The sequence below is a fragment of the Schistocerca americana genome, chromosome X (assembly GCF_021461395.2).
Source record: "Schistocerca americana isolate TAMUIC-IGC-003095 chromosome X, iqSchAmer2.1, whole genome shotgun sequence".
In the NCBI taxonomy this organism is placed as follows: domain Eukaryota; kingdom Metazoa; phylum Arthropoda; class Insecta; order Orthoptera; family Acrididae; genus Schistocerca; species Schistocerca americana.
This window is the reverse complement of record NC_060130.1, coordinates 906,749,140-906,770,688: the sequence shown is the minus strand read 5'-3', so window position 1 is coordinate 906,770,688 and position 21,549 is coordinate 906,749,140. Positions and strand designations below refer to the sequence as shown.

At 37.1% G+C, this 21,549-nt stretch overlaps 1 protein-coding gene across 1 annotated transcript in view; it reads left to right on the top strand.

Moving 5' to 3' along the window:
• Window positions 1-17,664, top strand: part of LOC124555696 (synaptojanin-1) — a 135,064-nt gene extending 117,400 nt beyond the window's left edge. The window contains exons 16-21 of the mRNA XM_047129701.1: window positions 2,194-2,368; window positions 4,712-4,902; window positions 5,743-5,922; window positions 9,856-10,018; window positions 10,193-10,368; window positions 16,107-17,664. Coding sequence (XP_046985657.1) covers window positions 2,194-2,368; window positions 4,712-4,902; window positions 5,743-5,922; window positions 9,856-10,018; window positions 10,193-10,368; window positions 16,107-16,475 — 1,254 coding nt within the window. The 3' untranslated portion in view covers window positions 16,476-17,664. The remainder of the gene's footprint in view (window positions 1-2,193; window positions 2,369-4,711; window positions 4,903-5,742; window positions 5,923-9,855; window positions 10,019-10,192; window positions 10,369-16,106) is intronic.
• The last annotated feature ends 3,885 nt before the right edge of the window (window positions 17,665-21,549 follow it).

Below are 21,549 nucleotides of genomic sequence, written 5' to 3'. Positions count from 1 at the left end.
GATATGTGGCACTATTTTCAAGTGGTTGCACCCAGTACGCCCGATAGCCACCAACGGGCCTCTTCTGTGTCATGGACAAGATCCCCTCCGCCACACTGAGGGGTTGCATTACGTGACTAATGTTGGAGCTCCCCATGGCTAGCAAACCCACCCTCTTCACTTGTCTGGACTGAGCAGGAAAATTGGCCACTGGCCCAAAGGGTGAGACATCCAGTACTGACTCAAAAGGATTGTCAACTCTGTATAACACCTCATACTTGTTGCTAAGGCGTAAGGAACTAGTCGTGTGGACCGTTCCCTTTTTCGCCTTCTGCCCAGTGACACATGAACCCACCACTGACTGCCATTCACTGACTAGTAAAGACAAACAAGCAGATGTTGCGCATCAGAAAATGCAACAACATCCTTGTCACCAAGAGATTTCAGCGGCACCAATCATGTCAAATGTCTCGTCACCAGCATCCTGATGCTGCCACTACCTCGAGCAGTAGCCAGAAGCCTTTCAACAATGGCCAACATAGCCTCCAGCTGTTTAAGGACAGCAGCCATTTCTCTTTGTGGCCGCTCACAGCAAGCACGGTCCCTACCTAAATCATGCTGTGTGTGTGTGTTGGGGGGTGGGGGGCGGGGGGGGGGGGGGGGGGGGGGGGAAGAAAAAAAAAAAGAAAAAAACTGAATAGAATCTTAAAAGCACTGAGGTGTAACTGAAGATGGAATGAAGGCCAAATATAAGTGAGAGAATGAACAAACACTAAAATCTACTGTGCAGAGTTATCAGTATAGCCTAAGATCAAAAGATCTGCTAGGCCTTAAAACAGGAATAAATTTCTCTACTTAAAATGGATGTATCAACAGTTAGTTTTTATTAGAACTTCATCTTACACAAAAGCTATTGCAGGAAATAAACAAGCTAACTCTCAAGCACTGACTTATTAAACAGAGTCATGTGACATGGCTCCTCAGATGACGAATTGCCTCACACAGATATGCACTAAGATTTATACAGAAAAGCTTATGGGCAAATTAGTAACACTAGTCCGTGCAGTAAAATACCCAAGTCCAATTTGCTTCCTCATGGTAATGTGTGAGAAACAGAAATCAATCTAAATTACTGAGTGTCAGACAACAGGTGTCCTTTCTGTTCCATGACAGCAGCTGCACTGAGCATTGTATGCAACAGTTATGAAATTTAAACAGGGTCATGTGAGACTGCTCTTTGGCCAGCAAATCACCTCTCACAGATATGCACCAAGATTTACACAAAAGAACTTAAGAGCAAACTAGTAAAACTAGTTTACACAGTAAAATAAACACATACAGTTCATTTCCGCACAGAAATAAGTGAGAAACAGAAATTAAACTAAATTACTATGTGTCAGATAACTGGTGCAGTTACAGGTGTCATTTCCATTTTGTGGCGGTGGTTCACAAGATAGATTTTGTTACTCTTTTGGTGTTTCCTTCTCATTCATCCACAATTAACACTGTGCGAACAATATAACTGTCAGTATATATGCACTAAAGAGAAATTCACACACTTAGCAATCTATGGGACAGACCAGAAGAGTGGAATGATGATCTCCCCACCGCCTGCCTTCTACACTACTCTATTGACTGAGCATTATCATCCTCTCTTGCAATGTGATGTACCTAAACGGTGATACTAACATTTTCCTGGTGTCTTTTTAAAGAAATACTGAAGTATGTAGTGTGTGTGTGTGTGTGTGTGTGTGTGTGTGTGTGTGTGTGTGTGAGAGAGAGAGAGAGAGAGAGAGAGTGTGTGATGAGTAAAAATTCTTTGCCTGGACACTCATTCTCCAGTTATCACCTTCAACTCCACCAGCAAAATGTAGATTCAGATGCAGTCTAGGTGTTCTAACTCTGAGACATCCTGAACATATTGTCCAGTAAGAGTTGTGTGATGTAAATGATCTTGTTGCTGCATTGGATATAATTTTCTCAGTGCAAAAATTATTGTATAGTATTGAAAATAATGTTGGTATGCTTTTGCAATGAGTAATATATGTAATATTCTCCCCTCTGTTCCCCCTGCAGTTTCTTTCCTCACAGAAAGTATGTAAATTATTTGTGTGTTACTATGAATTATGTTAGAAATTCTTGTCTTAAATGCCATTCAAGTAATCATGTTACCTAAATTACTTGGCAAATAATGACAAAAATTCTTTTTTTCAGAATCAACAAGATCAAGGTCTTGTATTCAAAAATTTTATTGAAGGAAATATTAATTTCCCTCCAACATACAAGTATGATCTATTCTCAGATGACTATGACACAAGTGAAAAATGCAGAGCACCTGCATGGACAGATAGGGTACTGTGGAAGCGGCGGAAGCAGATCCCTGACATGGGTATGACTGCTTTTTCATTCATGTGTTCACATTGTGACCTAGTGAGATTAAATCATGAAATGTGGAAGTAATTTTTGTTCTTAGTTCATATTAATGAATGCCATAGTTGTTGTATATCTTATTTACAGGTAAAAACTTTTTAAGCATTCGTTTACTGACCTTTCTCCCATATTAATGGAACATTTTAATTTTTGTTTTGATCTTAAATAGCTTGTTATTTTTTAAAGTTCAGTGTTTAGTTATGGGAAATATTAGAGATGTTTAATCCAGAATAGCTAGCTAGTGAAACATATAAAAATATATTTTTTTCATGTGATCAAAATGTCTGTAATTGAAGCAAAAGTTGGTAAATCGACACAAGAAAAAAAGAGGAACTATAAATAATTTTTGTTACTTGACTGTATGGTGGTTATGGGCTTTTCACATCATTTCAATTCGTAGACCATTATGAAACCATTTAAGAGACTCATGGCACAGAAAACTTTGTGGTAACTTATGTTGAGACATAAGATCATCGGACAAAAATTAGTCAACTCTAGAGAAACCATTTCAAGCATCATTTAATAGTGTGTAATTCTACCCATGCACTCGATAACATTTGGTTAGGAAGAGAATCCACAAGGCTATACAGGTGTGTCACATCCAGGTTAAGCCGCTCACTGATGATTTGATTGTGCAATTCCACCAAATTGCAGGGATGCTGATGTCAGCATTTTCCTGCCATTCCAACATATCCCACAGATTTAATATGGAGTTAGAGTCAAATGATTTTGCAGGCCATGTGAGATGTAAAGAGTGAAGGAGTGTTCCAAAAACCAGTCACATATTCTTGCAGCCCATGAACTTTGCTGTTGTCATCTTTATGTATCTGTGTGAGCAATGGCCCCTTGCAAAGTGACTGACTCCAGATGTTCATTGCATGCAGTTCCCATCACAATGTTATTTCCCCAACAGATTGGGATGGACCTACATTCACTGCCTGCAACAATTCCTGTTGTGTTTGGAAACAATTTTTATTCACAAGCCTTAAAACGTGTCTCTGGCCCCTCTCAATCAAGATCTTTTTCCAACATTGTGTTCTGTGGTCCCACATGTTATACCACTGCTTTTAGAAGCTTTGAACAGTCAGCCATGAAACACCAACAGAATCCAGCAATGGTGGGTTGGTATGGGGCACCCTCTGCTGCGCGTCTTCAGTGCAGGGAATTTTTGTTAGTACTCAATCACTGTTCATTAGGTCTTATTATTAAAAAGGAGGTGACACAATAATTCTTGTTTCATGGTAAACATTCAGTGGTAGATCTTAGATATCACAAAGATAATGTTCCCTCATGCATAAACGGCTGCATATGGCAATCCCAGGTGTTTGACGAATGGACATCACATTACTTCCACAGAACCATATAGGGCTGTCAGTGGTCTACTGTGGACCAGATCATCACCTATTTGACTATTTGAATATGGTTTTTCAGGAACCAATTTCCACTAGGGCTGTACAGAGACAAATGCAACAGATGTCTGACTTGTGTCCCTTTGTTCAACACAGAGTTAAATGCCCAGCATTAACCCACAAACACTATGGAACAGTTGCAACGTGTAAAATGGTCCAGTGAATCTTGTTTGTTGGTGTAGCTATTAAGGCAATTGACACCATTGCTGTTGTGAATGGCGCAAGAAGCTGTGGAGACTGTATGTCAGTAAGGTAGTGTCCAGGCAGGAGGTGGCTTAGTTATTGTCTGAGCCATTTACACATGATCACATTGTCTAGCTTTGGTTATCAAAGACTGGTGCACGTTAGGTGGACATTCTTGCATGTCTTTCTGACATTAGAGTACTTCGTTGGAGATGCATGTTTCAACAGGACTGTGTGAAATGTCACTACTCTTCGGTTGCCCCCAAGTGAATTTGTGACTATGACTATGGCTTGGCCTCCCATATCACTTGATTTTAACCCATTTGATAATTTATGGTATACTGTTGATATCCAACTTTATTCAATACGCCTAGCACCAACTACCTGAGAAAAATTGTAGGTAGCACTGCAAGGTGTGTGAATCAGTCTCTCTAGAATGATTTGACCACCTTGTGGTGCCCATGCTGCAGCATGTTACTTTAGTTTGAGGATTCACAATGACTTTATCACACAATTTGTACTAATCACTGACTTCATGACGTAATGTAATCACCAGGTTGCTTCTGTGATTTAACTACTGACGTAACATCGGTTCAGCAAATTTTAGACAAACATCAGTTATATGGTGTATGTTTTCACACAGTAGCAAACACGATTCTGTTGAATATTGTTTTAGATCTCAGAAAGTTTTACTGTTTTTATTTTTGCAGACTTACCAAGTGATTGGAATCCAGGGAGGCTTGTGCATTATGGACGTGCTGAGCTGAAACAAAGTGACCATAGACCAGTTATCGCAGTAATTGACATTGATGTGGGCCACGTAGATGAAGAACGCCGAAGCCAAATATTCATGGAAGTTATTCAGGATATTGGGCCTCCAGATGCAACAGTGGTAATTCAGGTATAGACGATGTAGATGTTACTTCAATTAATGAGCTTTTGGAAAAGAATTAGCATAAGGATCATGCTGACAGTAGTTGATAATATATGATCTCACATGTAGTTGGTACAATTGACTGTGTTGAACAGCATATTATGTGTAACATGTGTCCTGCCCATCACTGTCATAAAATAAAGAATACGAGCATAGTTATATTGTGCCTAGGTGCTCACAGTTACTGTGTAGTGTATCATACTGCTGTGTAAATCTATGTGATTCATACCTGGATGTGGTACGGGTGCTCCAGGATCAGAAAACAATAACTGATTAATTGATCAGGAAATGGAAGAAAGTCAATTATTACTTACTGAAAATCAAAATCAATAAAATAACCTAAAACATAATAAAAGCTTCTGAATACTATTTGGAGCCAATGTAGGTATGAGAGTGAGGAAATAAGATTGCGTGAGGAATGGAAAGAGAAAGGAAAACTTCCATGGAATCATTCTGTGACCACTCGTCATTTGCACTGAATGTTTTTCGTTTGCTCATGTTTGTCACAATTTTCCCGCGTATCATCTTCCACTGCAAACTGTATTCATTTCATAGTATTGATCTTTCCTAAGTAGTCACGGTCCTTCCTTATTTACTATCTGCGTCATTTATTAAAACCCTTCTGCTATCAGCCACTTCATTACATTGAATCATTTATAGCGCAAAATGTAAATACCTTTATTTCCTTACTTCTTATATGCAGAAGATTATTTGTTTTTTTATGGAAGATGCATGTTCTACATTTTTTTTACAAATTGGTTAAATTTGGTAATAATATATCATAATGTCCAAGTACTTAATTCACAGGCAGTTGATTCTGAAGCTACGGGAGAAGATCTCTTTGATGATAATTTCATGATGGCACTTCTACAAGAACTGAGTCAAATTGGAGAAGTAATTCTTGTCAGATTTGTTGAAGACACAATGTGGGTCACATTTCGTGATGGGCAATGTGCACTGGTGGCAGCCAGCAAGTCTCACACACAGGTATGTCGTCGTTATCACTTATTTACTTAGACATAGTATATTACCACTAGAGTTGTTGAAAAGAAAGGATGCATTTATGGAGGTCAGAGTTGTCAACGAGAATGCAAACTTAACACTAAAATCAATCAATTATACTGAGCTCACATAAGAGTGCACATGGAACTAAATTGCCTGGTTCAAAAGAGTACTTACATACATAGGACATTCTTGCAAGTTACAGAATTTCGTAAATAAGTGCCTGAACCTTCCAGAAATCACAAATGTTAATTGATAAATAAATTCAGAGTGTGGTAATAACTGATGACCTACTCGTTGCCAGCCAGTGACTATAATATCTACGTCACGATGAACAAGGCACAGCATGTAGTATCGCTCCTCCTCCTTGGAAAACAGTGATCCACCGTTTCGGAGTAGACAGTAACTTCCTGTATCTAGACTAGTGTATGGCAGCATAGGTGAATCCTTGTGTTCTGGTCATGTTCTCAGGTCCCATCATAACCCCCAGCTCAGAAATCACAACATATTTAGTGGACCTTAAACATGGCTGCGAAACAGCCTGCTGAAGAAGATATTTTTACAAATATCGAAACCTAGGTCAAGGGCTAATAAACCTTTATTTGCAACTGGTTGGCTGACTTTTCAACCTCTTCGTATTTGAAGGAAATAGCTAAACATTTGTGGGAACAAAGATTATAAATATTATTGATATCTGTTTCACTCACAGCAATATACGCACTGCTCTTAGGTCCCAACCTAACCACAACCACAACCTTGTAATTCTAGGGGGGGGGGGGGGAGATCAAATATTGGTGACCATAGTGAAAAAGAGAATGATTTCAATTTCAGTGCTAGAAATTCATTGTCTTTGTTCTCACCTCTCATTGGTTACTTGAAATTATCATCCCATTGGCTATACAAAACTGATCCCTTGTCATTCTCTGAACAATAGAGAAACACCGTCACGACCGGCAGTGTCCCGTATCTTCACAAAAATAGTGGTACCGCAAATGACTGATTTAAATAGTAAGCAAAAAAGAAAGTGAAGATAAAAAGTAGTGTAAATCATTTCTTTTTGTTTATTTTATTTCTTCTTGTATTATAAGAATGTAGAAAATCAATACACGATATAAGTTTATAATAGATATAATGTTAACTTTTTTACACACATACTTTATGTTAATAAAATGGTTAGTAAGTTTGATTGGTCAGAATATGTTAGAAATAAAATTTTTTGTACTATCTTAAAAAAGGGGTCATCTTTTATTCAGGGTCAAATATTCTTGGATAAATATGGTATTTTGTTTGTGATTACTTTGAAAACGAAAATCTTGTATACTGAACTACTATTTTAAGTATAGTCATCACAGTTGCCATTGATAACATAGCATCTCTATCTTTTACCATTAATATCTATTATAATCTGTTTTTATATAAAGAGACAAGACAATAGTTTACTCAAGTGTACATGGAAACATAATCTGTAATGCTGATCTGTTACATGTGTCTCAGTACAGTGAAAATAAAGATATGAAAATATAGATAGGAAAGGTTTTCAGAGCCATTGAGGCCTAGCAGTCTTCTGAAGTTACTGTTAATCACTGGACCCAAAAACCTGGCATAGTTGTGGCTTACCCATTAACACAGCAGTTGTGGTGCAGAAACTAAAGAAGGCAGTGCAATGCTGCAGAAGCATGGATTCTGCACCTTCATCTGCTGGTTATGAAGATTAGTCAGTAGAGTGGTGAACTGTCATGATGTACACTGTTTGTGTGTAAGTGAAAAAGAAAAGACTAAAGGTAGGTGGCTTGTCCTGGCATCTGTTTGATTAACTAATTCCATTGATTAGGTCTTTACTTAGTATTCTATAAATTCAATAGCAACCTCTGCTAATGACAGAAGCAATAGATTATTGTATAATTATGTTTCTTGGAGAAACATGTCTAAAATAAATTATTCAAACACCACATTTTCCTGCCTATGCCAAAGTGCCTCATTTTTTGGAGTCCATTTTCTCGCAGGGGTGTTCCTTATCTTAAATGTGGCACAGCTTCACCTCAGCTGAAGTATTTTACTCAACAAGATTATTCCAAAACCCAATTTGTGGAACACTTAGGGTTCCTCATTGTACCCCATGCTCTGACATTTTATGTCAAAAGTCACAATGTGTGAATGAATTGATAAATACACTTGGACAAAGCTTTTTCTTCATCTGGTGTTGTAAATATCTTTTATAATCTAACTATTACTTGATGATTGATCAAATAATTGTTGCAAATGAAGGTCTTGCAACGTAGCCACAATCCAGTCTGAAACAAACATATTAAGAGCTGCCCAGTATAGAACTATAAATATGAATCGTTTTATAGTGGTAAAGCTGTCATCAACCCAAAGGTTAGTTTGAAATCACAATGAACTACCAAGCACAGTCCTGTTAGAGGTGGTATGCCATTGCGAGCCTCGAAAATTTGAATTGATTTACTACACCAATTATAGGGGAACCTACAGTTCGATGTGGTTTGTGAACCACAGTGTAACTCAGCATTTTTTCAAGTTAACAAACATTGTGAGATGTGAAAGAAAAGTGACAGATAAAAATTCTATCACTAACTGGGGATTGAACCCAGTACCTTTGGACCCATTCTCTGGCACTTCTGCAATGAACCACATTTTTTGTATTAAACTAATGAATAAATTATTTCATGTTCCTTAATTGGTGTACTTTCCTTTCTGCTGCATGTATGATGCAAAGTAACCTGAATGTGGAATGAATGTGCAGTGTGATATATGAATACTGTATGTTTCATTTTTTTTACTTAGCATTGTGTGTGTTTACCACATTAATTGGCTTTAAATTTAATGCTTACCATAGTCACCATAAATTACTTTCAATCTTTCACCCAGTAAACATAGGGGAGTGGAATACATTGTTTTATCTCTCTCTCTTCATGTTGTATGAAACTAGGATCTTTCTTAATGTGGTTCCCTAGTCCAAATTGTTTTGGTCCCCACTTCAAGCCCTCAGTGTATGTTATTGGGCACGTAAAATTTGCTGTACACAAATTAGAACTATCAGATAAAGTACCATTTTAGAATTTCCATTGCTTTGACATTATGATAAAAAAAAGACAACATTTCCCACCAGGACTATTATTAAATATACTGGATTTAATAACAGTCCAGGTGGAAAATACCATTTCTAAAATTCTGTAGGACTGTGGATACAAATAAACAGAAATTTATGATGAAAGATTAAAAAATATCTTTACACTGTGTTTAGATTTCCATCAGATCATTTCACTGTAATTGTTATTTTCTTTGATAGAAGTACAGGCAAGAGTGCTTTACAAAACCTGGAAATAAATACATTTTTCCCTTGGAATACCATTTTTCCAATCCTTTTTTCTGAAATTGAAAGTGTTTCTCTGTACTTTCCATTTTTACATTTGCCTTCTTCCCACCAACTACCATGTACCTTCTTTGAAACCCTTGTATTTTCATCTTCTGTATGTATTTGTTCTCCATTCCATTCAACTATTTTTTTTCTTCCATCTGTGTATCACTTGCATTTGTATGAAGCTTTCCTCTAGAAATTATCGTCACGTCTGTTGTACATGTGGTGCTTGTTTTATCAGAGTCTTAAATTTCGTAGTACCTGTTGTAAGAAAGTCACTGATGTAAATATTGTATCCACACCATTTCCAGGTAAGAACAGTTTCTTCAAAAGCAACACATTGTATGTGCATTTGATGAGTAATATTAGTGTGATTACCATGGAATGTACAGTTTTTTTTATAAGCACTGTGCATATTTGTTTGAATGTTTAAAACTAAATTACATGTATTTCTCATCATTAAGTCCATTGTTACATGCAAAACATTTTTCATTTAATTTTTGTATTACACATTAATGGAAGGTAATTCTCTCTTCTTCCAGATTTGTGGTCATGCATTGAATCTTTCCTTAAAAACTCCAAATTGGCAAGATCAGGCCCTGAAGGAAATAGAGCTCTGCAGCAATAACACAATACCTTTATGCGATCACATCGAACCTTTACCTGAGCTATCAAGTGATGTGTCAACCACAACTGATCAAGAGTGTAAGTGATAATCCATTAAGAATAATCTGAAAGTAAGAAGATAATATCAACTTACCCTCGCATATAAAACTGTAAAAGCAGTATACTTACTTTAGTACAAATGTAAAAAGTGATAGTCAGTTAAAATACATAATAATACACATTTGTGAAACTGAAATACAAATTTTCTCATAGGTACAGACAAAGCAGATTACGTGTATAGTGTGGATAGATCATACAGTCCAAGTCCTGGTGAAGAGTCTGATGTGCCGCTAAAGGCACCTCCCCGACCAGCCCCTCCTGGTCGACCACCTCTGCCGAGTGTGTCACCTGGAGCATCACCATATCAACACAGAAAACAAGTTCCTAAGGTTTGTTTTTGTACAGTTATTACTCAAATCCATAATCAATTAAGATTAAAGTTTTAAAGTTTCTTTTGAGTAATATAATATGGGGCACATTCATTTCACTAGCTGTAAGTACTGTTTTAAGCTGTGGCTAAGCCATGTACCTGCAGTACCCTTTTTTCCAGGATGCTAGTCCTGCAAAGTATGCAGGAGAGCTTTTGTGATGTTTGGAAGGTAGATGAGGTACTGGGAAGTAAACCTGTGAGAACAGTTCGTGAGTTGTGCTTGAATCACTTAGTCGGTAGATCACTTGCTCACAAAAGGTAAAAGTCCCAGGTTCGAGTCACAGTCCAGTATACATATGTGTCATCTCCCTGTTTTGCAAGCTAGCACGCTGTGTGTTAAGCTGTATTAGCAAGTCACAATATTCTGAACACACACAATTAAAGAAATTAGTCATTCTGTTTGTTATGAAAGGATATATAAATAAAAGAAACATTACTGTGACTGTAGCCTTCATGTCTGTAGGATGCATGTTGCACAATTAAATCTGGTATCCCCTCCCATTACTCTTTGTGTAGTTCAGCCTCATTATTAAGGACAATTCATGTGGTAGTGAGAGGATTATGGTGAAAGTGATCAACAAGTAAATGAAGTTGTTATTCTTACAATCCATCCATTGTGAACCAGGGTTGTATCTGCAAAGACTGCAGAAGTTAACTTCACTTCGGTCCAGATAAGGCATTGCAAATTTTAGTGAAGAATATTGTATTGCTCACAAGACAATTTCCTATTATTTGTGACAGAATGTTCCTTCAGTTTACCACTCATTCAGAAAAGTTTTGTTTTGGTTGTTTGTAAAAGTGATACACATGAGAATTACAAGCAATTACATCAGTGTGAGTTCGACATTTTTGATAATGAAATGAGGGAACAAGTGCAAAACATAATCCATGATATGTTCTTACACCAGAAACGTAAAATAAATAACCTATGTCATCGAAGTGCAACCGTAAACACAAAACTGAACAAAACTTTTCTGAACAAGTGGTAAATTTATCAGAAACAGTCGTTTCCACAAAGAAAATCGAACTGTTAGCAAAAGGTGTCAAATTGGCTCCTCATCATAAACCTTCCACTAAGCAGTTTGATGTATTAAAAGTTGATATAGAATACAGAATAAATAATGACATTGCAGCCAAACACATAGCTAGGCGTGAAATAAAAAAATGGCTCAAGTGTAACACTACTACAGCTCAATCTAGTGACCACAGCACACTGAATAACCTAAAGAAGAAAATCACCCAAAACAGAACAATCATTACAAGAGCAGATAAAAGTAATACCTTGGTCCTCCTGGACAAAAGTAAATATATTGAAAATGTGAAACTATTACGCACACCCAATACCTACTGTGTTCTTAACAAAGACCCCACAAAAACCTTTAATGATGAAATTAAAAACTTAACCAAGTCCTGCAAAAGTATAATACACGATTATGAAGTTAAATATTTGATCAACATGAATCCAACAGCACGTAAATTGTGTGGACTCCCTAAACTACACAAAAAAGACCATCCTCTAAGACCACTTGTTCCAATTTACACTGCATCAAAATAGAAAATTGCCAATGAATTGCATTCCTGTATGAAAACCAAAACAAAACTCAAATCTAAGTTTGGAATTGTAAACTCAGTGGACATTGTGAACAAAATTAAAGACCTTCCAATACCAAGTATTGCAAAACTAGTATCCTTTGATGTAAGCAGCTTATTTACAAATATACCTACACAAGAATGCCTTGATATTCTGACAGAACTATTATACAGAGCAGGTGTCAACCCAGTACTAGTAGAAGGCATAAATATTGCCACCCAAACACGTCTGAAACAAAATTATTTCCAATTTGACGGTGCCCTTCATAAACAGCTAGAAGGATTGGCAATGGAGTCCCCTTTCAGTCCCCTCTTAGCTGAAATATTCATGGACAATTTCATAAACAGTTCCTAGAAAATGAACCCCTCAGTTATAATATTAAATACTGATACAGATATGTAGATGATGTACTGTTTATGTGAACAGGTACCAACAGACAACTGAACACATTCCTAGAACATCTAAATTCACAACACAAAAACATACAATTCACCATGGAGCTAGGTGGAAAATCCATTAACTTTTTAGACCTTAACTTAGATATCACCACAAATACACATACTTTCAAATTTTACAGAAAACCCACAACAACGTACACAGTAATACCCTCATGTTCACAACACCCAATAACACACAAATATGCAGCCTTCCATTCCATGGTGCATCACCTCACATCCATACCAGTGTCTAAACAAAATTTCCAAACAGAAGTAGACACCCTTAAATATATTGCATATAACAATGGCTGTAACCCTGTATTAGTTGACAAAATCGTGCACAAGAAACAAAGAAGGAAAATCTTGCCCTACATTTATGCCCCCTCTGCAATAACAACCACACCAAAAACCAACTGCTGTACTATTCCATATCTAGGTTAGCTATCATACAAACTATCCTAGGAGAAAGACTGAAATCCCAAAACTATAAAACATCATTTTATGTAAGAGGCACTACAGCTAATCTCCTATTCACCAGCAAGGACAAAACAGATAAACTAAGCAAGAGTGGGATCTACAAAATAACCTGCACTGACTGCAATAAACTGTACATTGATCAAACAGGCCGGGCCATGTCAACAAGGCTGACTGAACATGAATGTAGCTGGAGATTAAATAAATCAGACTCCACCTTTGCTGAACATGTGCTCAAAGGACGACACAAATATCTAACATATACAGAAGTGCTATGATTAGTTCATCGAGTTTTTGTACATAAATTGTTTTGTTTTGTTTGTTTGTGTGTGTGTGTGTGTGTGTGTGTGTGTGTGTGTGTGTGTGTGTGTGTGTTTACTTTTAGTTTTTCTCCTTTATGCTGTATTTTATTACATGGGGTATATTTAGTATCCAGTGTTGTTGACTTATTCTGGAACATGCTTCCTGATATTCTTCAGAAACCTGTGTTGTTATTTCTGGAAACATCCCCCAGGCTGTGGCGAAGCCATGTCTCCGCAATATCCTTTCTTCCAGGAGTGCCAATTCTGCAAGATTCGCAGGAGCCATGTCTCCGCAATATCCTTTCTTCCAGGAGTGCTAGTTCTGCAAGATTCGCAGGAGAGCTTCTGTGAAGTTTGGAAGGTAGGAGACGAGGTACTGGAAGAATTAAAGCTGTGAGTACGGGTTGTGAGTCGTGCTTGGGTAGCTCAGATGGTAGAGCACTTGCCCGTGAAAGGCAAAGGCCCCGAGTTCGAGTCTCGGTCTGGCACACAGTTTTAATCTGCCAGGAAGTTTCAAGTTATGTGATATTTATCATTTCCATAGCTACTAGTTTCATGGATAAAATGATTCAGTGGGGTACATTTTTGAATATTTCTTGGAAAGGGTGAGTGTATTCTTGAATAAATTGTACATGGTTCCATTTAAAAAATTTAACCTCTACCCCATATCTCCTACATCTGTGGTGATACATAAAACACATACCTTCAGCAAGTATTACCCAATGAGGATAAAAGCATTGTTGGAAACAATTTTTCATTTAATGCATAAGAAAAAAGTTATTTTGGGTGAGCAATATAAATGGGACACTGTGTGTAGTGGGAATGAGCAAATACAGAAGTTCTGAGGATTGGCATAGTTTTTACAGTTCAGAAGAATGTTTCTACTTGACTCCATTTTTGTTTTCTCCTCCAAGTATTACATGTAAACTGCATTCACTACTGCTCAAGTTAGCTCCTCATGAATGATACAATCATTCATCCATATGATTGTCTCTCTATGGAAAATTTGTCACTGTTATGTTGCATCAGAAGGGGCTAGCAACTATTAAGTCACATCATCTTGCATCTCATGTGGAAAGGCTTTTTCATTGTAACATTTGTTATAAGGGGGAGCACACTGAACATGTCAGTGACATTCGCTTACTGGAATTGTCAGGTGAAACCAAAGAAGGGCACAGTGATTATATAAAACTTTGCCACCATTGGGTACCTGCAGACATTTCTGATGCATTACATCATAATTAGGATTCATATCTGTAGAAATTATAGTTTGTGTAAATTTTTTTAGATTAAAATATGTGTTTCTATGGTAGAATTGGAAAAATCAAGCTGATGAGATTTCAATAATAATATTACCATTTGGGAGGGAGCTGCGAGTACCATCTAATGTCCTCTTTTGCATGGACAAATCTTTGCATACTTCCCAACAGTGGATCTCCTCTCCCTGCCCCCACCTCCCACCCCATCCCCCTGGTCTCTCTCTCTCTCTCTCTCTCTCTCTCTCTCACACACTCACACACACACACACACACACACACACACACACACACAAACAACCACCTCCTTTCTTTCTAATTGTACACTTTTTTGTCTACATATTCTACGTAATATATTGTTTCCTAAAAATGATTATCTGTTTGTAAATCAAATACTGTACAGAAAGTGTTTCCATTCTTCATTGGCCTATGGAGGGTCAACTAGATGGTTAGATATAATTTTGTACCAATGCTCACATGAAAACAGTCATGACTACTGAGTACACAATTTTGAAGTGTTTGAGGTAAGTTAAATCAGTATTTCTTGGATATCAGCTATTGTAAACTGCTTGTTGTAGGAGACTGAATCACAACATATTTACATAACACCCCACAGGATAATAAAAATGGCTGACCCAAGTAAGGAGGCACTGTGTGCATGGTCGAAATGGTACTAGACTTATTCAGGAGGAAAGAGGTTGAAATTTGTCTCTCAATTCCGTGCGACTGCTACGGTCGCAGGTTCGAATCCTGCCTCGGGCATGGATGTGTGTGATGTCCTTAGGTTAGTTAGGTTTAAGTAGTTCTAAGTTCTAGGGGACTGATGACCACAGCAGTTGAGTCCCATAGTGCTCAGAGCCATTTGAACCATTTGTCTCTCAATTCTGATTTATTTTTCATGTGACATCCTGAAATAACTTCAAGTAAATTCTGTGATGATAGTTGAGAGTACTTTCAGCAAGGCTGTAGTTAATTACTTATCCTCTTTGTTATGGTGCTGAATTAATACCTGATGTGTTCTCATCAACTGAGGTGGTGCTGTGTACTCTATTCAGAAGAAGCAATGCTCAAATCCCCATCTTAACATCTTGATTTATGTTTTTCATTGTTTCCCTAAATTGATTAAGTGAATGCTGGCACGGCATCTTTGAAAAGAGAATGTCTGATTTCCTCCCTCATTATTGCTGTGTTGGAGATTATGTTCATCTCTAATGACTTTGCTGTCAGCACAGTGTTTGATCCAAAACTTGCTTCTCTCCTTTCTTCCAGTACATTTAATTTTGCAGACGTAAAACTTTATCCAAATACAAATAAATCAATAAAATTATTCAATTTCCTTCATGTGTGACTTACAAGGGACTGGACCATAGAATATGCCAGAATGAGGAGTATATTTGTTATTGGAAAAAAAATTACCTTTTTTGATGGCCTATAATCCATTTCCTTCCTATGAAGTGTGTTTAGTTGTAACTTAATTGTCTCTATTAGTCTAGAAACTTCTTGTTTAGTGCTTGTTTTATGACTAAAAGTACCTTTAGCTTTTTACATACTGTCTAAATGCTGGCTTGATGCGTTAGAAGTAATTTGGCATTATTTATAATTTGAGTATCATGATGATTCAAACACTGTTCTTACAGGCAGGGGTGATCAGTGTTCCTTCAAAACCCTTACCTGTGCAACAGAAAATTCCTACCACCCCTCCAGAGACAGTCTACAACCAACAGGAAGACAGCAATGCAATATATGAGGAGATTCAGGATGACTACTGCCCAGCAAGACCAAGTGGGCCCCCTCCACCACCTCCACGATTAGACTCATCAGGTAGTAATGCACAAGAGATGGAGCCACCACCTCTGCCACAGCGGCAGCTACCACCGCCACCTATCCCTGACAGAGCACAACCACCACCAGTACCAGCAAGAGCTGGTGTTCCTCCTCCAATTCCTGCAAGGGTAGGAACTGCCAACTCCACTCCACCTGTCACCCCACGTCGAACCATTTCATGAAAAAGCTACTACTACTGCTACTACTTTCTTGTAAGAGAAATTATTCATGTTTATGGTACCTGGAATTGTGCAGTTTGCACATGAGCTTTGGTGTATGCTGTTTAGCAGAAAAATTGTACCAATTATCAGATGTATTTCTTTTAGAGTTACAAAAGTGTCACTGAGCTGAGACATTACTTTATGCTGTAAAGAAATGGCCTGCAGCACAGTTTCCTAGAACCATTGTGAGGCTGAATGCATATGAAGAATTTGTTATCATAAGTAGCCTACTATTTATGTGCGGAAAGTTTATGAACACAATGAAGCGTTAATTTTTAAAAATACTTAGAAATTGAGCAAAAATGTATATACTCTGTGCGTAATATATTTATGAATAGTTGTTTGTAGTAACTGAGTAACTATTTATTACTGAAAATCTGATAGTTATGTACTGTTGGTAATTTCATGTTCCACGAACAATATATTGTAATGTGTTGATGTAGTTTGTACAGTGAAATATTAATTTATCAGAGTCTAGTTCATAATGTATTTGTACTATCATGACAGAAAACCTTAGACAGTATTTACAGTATTTTTCATTTTTAAATGACATTTTCCTATTTTTAAGGAAATTGTTTTTTGGTGGATAAATGACAATATCTCAATGTCAATATGCAAATTTCAGTGACCTTAAAAAGTTGGCACCATTTCTTTGCAGAAATATAAGACTGAAGTTGGTCTCCTTTGCCGTTCAAACATTCCACTTATTTTTAGATAAAAATGTTCCTTTTTTTCTTTATTGTTTGTTTCGTTTTTTACTTCATTTACTCCCAGTAATGTGTTTTTTTATGAAGAAAATACTCATTGTGTTTCTTTTCTAGTTATAGCTTTACTTGATAGTTAAATTACACAGATTGTGCCAGTGAACTGTGATCCTTAAAATGTTATAAATAGAGGTTTTATATGTTAGGCATATTTCAAAGCATTTGAACAGATGTGATCTGTTGCTTTGAGCTTGTTATTCTTGTTTGTATACCCTGACTTTTCCTGTCCCTCCCACACATATTTATTGCAATAATGATGAGAGCTTGACGACGTGATTATGTTTTAGTAACTGTGCTTCAGTATTAGAAATGAAACCTGAATGTGAAATAGTTGTGTGTTGGAAAACACAATACTGTTAGTAAAAATATATTGTTTTGTTAGTCAATTTGTGACTTGTTATTACATTCCCCATGCCAAGTAAACACACTAATGTGACATGTTTTTGTTCTGTCTGAACAGCTCTTAAGTGTAAGTATCTTCTAAATGGTAATCAAATGAAGACTTCTAGACCCGGTACACAATAATAATTTTTGGCAAGTACATCATGTGTATGTAGGGTTATTTGGTTCAGAACTGTGAAATACTGAGGTGAGAGCTTACTTGTGGATTGTTTGCTTGTAATTTTCTATGTTGAGCTAATTATGCCATCTAACTTCATATGTAAGTTATATGCATCCATAGTGAAAAAATATTGAGAAGCTTATTAGGGCTGAGCAGTGAATTGCGTACAGATATTTACAATTCTTAATGTTTACACTCACTATAAGTGCTTGTTTAAACTACTAAAGCATGGGCACATCTATTAAGTTTGTTAAATCTTTACAGTGACATTTTGTACCATGGAGTTGACTGTACTGTTTGAGCAACAGTTCCAAAATGTGTCGACACCTTCTGCATGTTTGTTAAAACCCCTTCTGTACTGCAAAGCTTTGTAACTTTGTATCAGTGGTGAAACAGTGTTTCATAGTTTTTTAATTACGTGTACAACCTTGTTTCCACCATTTTGTTAATGAATTTTGTGGCTTTATTGTGAAAAACTTAAAAGAAATTTACGATTGAAAGTATTGGCCATCGCTGGTGACTACTCTCTCCCTTATTTCGTGCAGCATATGTATCCCATGGTGGAAGAACTGGGCATCTTTTGAGGAAATCCATGAATTGATCCAATTTTGCACTTGTACACATGACCGGAAGTGCTTGTCAGCCAGGCCATGTGCAATTGATCGAAAAAGGTGGTAGTTAGACAGATTATGTCTGCAGAATACAGCGGGTGGGGTTGGACTTCCCATTTCAACATTTCCAATTATTTCAGTGCGAGTTTCAAGTGCATCAGTTGCTTGTGATAGCAATCCCTGTGATTGTTTCTGTCAGTGTCAGTAGCTTCAGAAACCTACTCTCTTCCACCACCATGCCAGTCTTCGACATTCAAATCACCATTCTTGAAGCCATTCTCTGCACATCCTTTCACTAAAAGGTGCCTCACCATAGGGCTTACCCATTACCTTCTGAACCTCAGCCACAGATTTCTTCATGTTAGAGCAAAAATATAAAATGACGAGAACTGGACTCGTAAGTTGACGTATGTGATTGATAATAACTTCATGATGAAAACACAAATTGACTAATATTTTGATGGCATTACGTTGACCTACCACCTGCACCACCACTTGCCACTACTGCCATCTATCGCAAAACAGCGGAAGCAAAGTTGTAGAACTAATACCTGTTTCAGTAGTTTGGTAATTCTCCCATGTCTTACATTTCTCCCATCATATCCCTTTAATAATTGCATTAGCATGTAGAGTGTGTTGTTACAGCTTTTCGACCAAATAGCATGTGATACTGAAACAGTGTTGGTACAACTTTAATGGACTGGGACTGAAATTTTAGTAGGAACATGCAATATGTAGTGCTGCATTTCATAGGGAGCAATTTATTATGCAGATGTGTACAGAGGACCTCAATTGCATATACAATATGTAGAGCCGCATTTCATAGGGAGCAATGTATTATGCAGATGTGTACAGAGGACCTCAATTGCATATACAATTGTTGTATAATAATAATTATCATGATAGTGAAATGGTCACCTGGTGATCCAGTGGCAGCATATGCATTCACAGAATTTTCGCCCCGTTATTTGTTCAGCCAACTTTGATTTTTCTGTTTGCCAGCAATGTACTAGCAGTACACTATTCGCTTTTGATTTTGGTGTATACACTCTGGGAAATCTGGGAAAACGTGGTAATTTTTTCATCCAGGAAAAATGTGGGAAAAACCAGGGCATTTTTTACAACACTAGGAAATTTTCATTGTTTTTGTTTTCAGTTAATTTTTTGTAATTTTGACTGGTAAGAACTGATACTGTAACAGAGGATTTACTTCAGCCTGCTACTGCAGAATAACACTGCAGCAATAAAATATAAACGAGAGAATAACACCAAAATAAAACTTCAGTTGCAAAGAAAATCCTCCATTTAAAAAAAAAAAAAAAAAAATTCTGACAGGTCATGGGAAAATACTGTGAATGGTGATTTGAGAAGCATCAGTTCCAGAGTAAATTTCTTTTTACACAAGGTGAATTATGTTGCCTGTGGGAATGTGTGATGAACTTCTTAAAGCATGGAGAACTCGAATCTCATTCAAAATATAACACTTTGAGGACCAGCCATTTAGAAATATTCTGGTTCCACAAGATCAGCCTTTATGCCATTATAAAAATTTTACTGACTCATTTGTGTTTGATAAACCTTAAATGGTAATGCAGTAATGCACGTTAAAAAAGCTCACGCTTCAAGGTTAGTTTTTTGTATGTATTTTAGTTCCTTCCTAGATTATAAATCATACAATGATGGCAAAAAGTATAATTATCCCTCAGAAAAAGTGTGAGGCTAGTTCTTGAGCAATTTCACACACAATTGGCTTTTCTACAGAAAAGTTGAAGTGCTCCGAAGAACATTTATTCAGCCAAGTAACCCACGAAATGTTTGGTGTTCTGCAGTGAAATCTATAATTGTGCTTGTCAGAAATATTCAGCTGCTTCAGTTTAAGCTGTGCTCTTAGGATCCTGCGCAACCAAACCTTCGAGGGGAAAAAAACAAAAAAAATTTACTAGCAGTGTTATATTTTAAAGCATAGGTTTTTGCTGTGACTTTATTGTATGTATATTAATTTCAACCAATAACTATTAAACAGCAGCTTTAATGGCATTGTCGTTGCCCAAAAATAGATCTTCCGCTGTGCAAACGAAGTCCATCTATGGGTGTTTGAGCAAATGTTCAATCATCTGCATTTCTCCACATTCTCTATGGTGATCTGCAGAGTACACCACCTAACCAAGTTTACTTCGCATTTTGTGACTCCTGCTCTTAATCTGTTCAGTGCTGTCCATTTACTCTACTGTAGTTGATGCCTTTGTGTGACTCCCTCTTTGGAGTGCAGGTTTGTATTTTGCAGGGAATCCAACCATAAATATAGGCCGCAGGTCTCAGATTGGCCTTCTAGCAGTACTGTCCATTGGATAACCACTTCCTTGATATGAGACAAGTTGGATCTGTTTGATGGTTATACATTAAGTGCCATGGGTCGACTTGCTGCTTTTCCTTCTCTATTTCACTGGTTACTTTGCATCTGATATTTGTGTGTTCGCACTACTCACCAGTGATGTTGCTGTTGGCTAACTACACCACGACCTATGCTCTGAATGTCTGCTGTCATTGGCTGGCGAGAGGTCACATCACAAGAGCTGTGATGGGCTAACAAAAGCACATCACAGTCTCGATTTCAATGCCTCAGAAGCTACTGTGTTGTATTTCGTGGAATTCATATTTATACTTCCATAATACAAAAATACGCAGTGTACATGTTGCCATGCATCAAATATCTTTCACTCAAAATGGAAAAAATGTACTTTCACCCAGGGTATAGTGTATTTTCACACTGAAAAAAGTGTCACCCAGGAAAAGTGTATTTGTAACCAGGAAATCTGGAAAAATTGTTTTTCTTGTCCATATATACACCCTGATGTATTTTCACGGAACTGCATGGGTAAAGCCTTTCTTTTTTGAGCGTATGGAGACACGAATTCATCAATAATAATCATATCATATAATGCTATGTAGCTGATGTTTTCGTATTATAATGAACTGTGCAAGATCATGCAGTAGTTCAGAAACTTTATTCAGAGTGTTTAGCTCAAATTTCCTCTCAGGAGTTCAGATTTAGGTTTTCTAGATGTTCCATAAAGCACTTCAGATGAATGCCAGGAAGA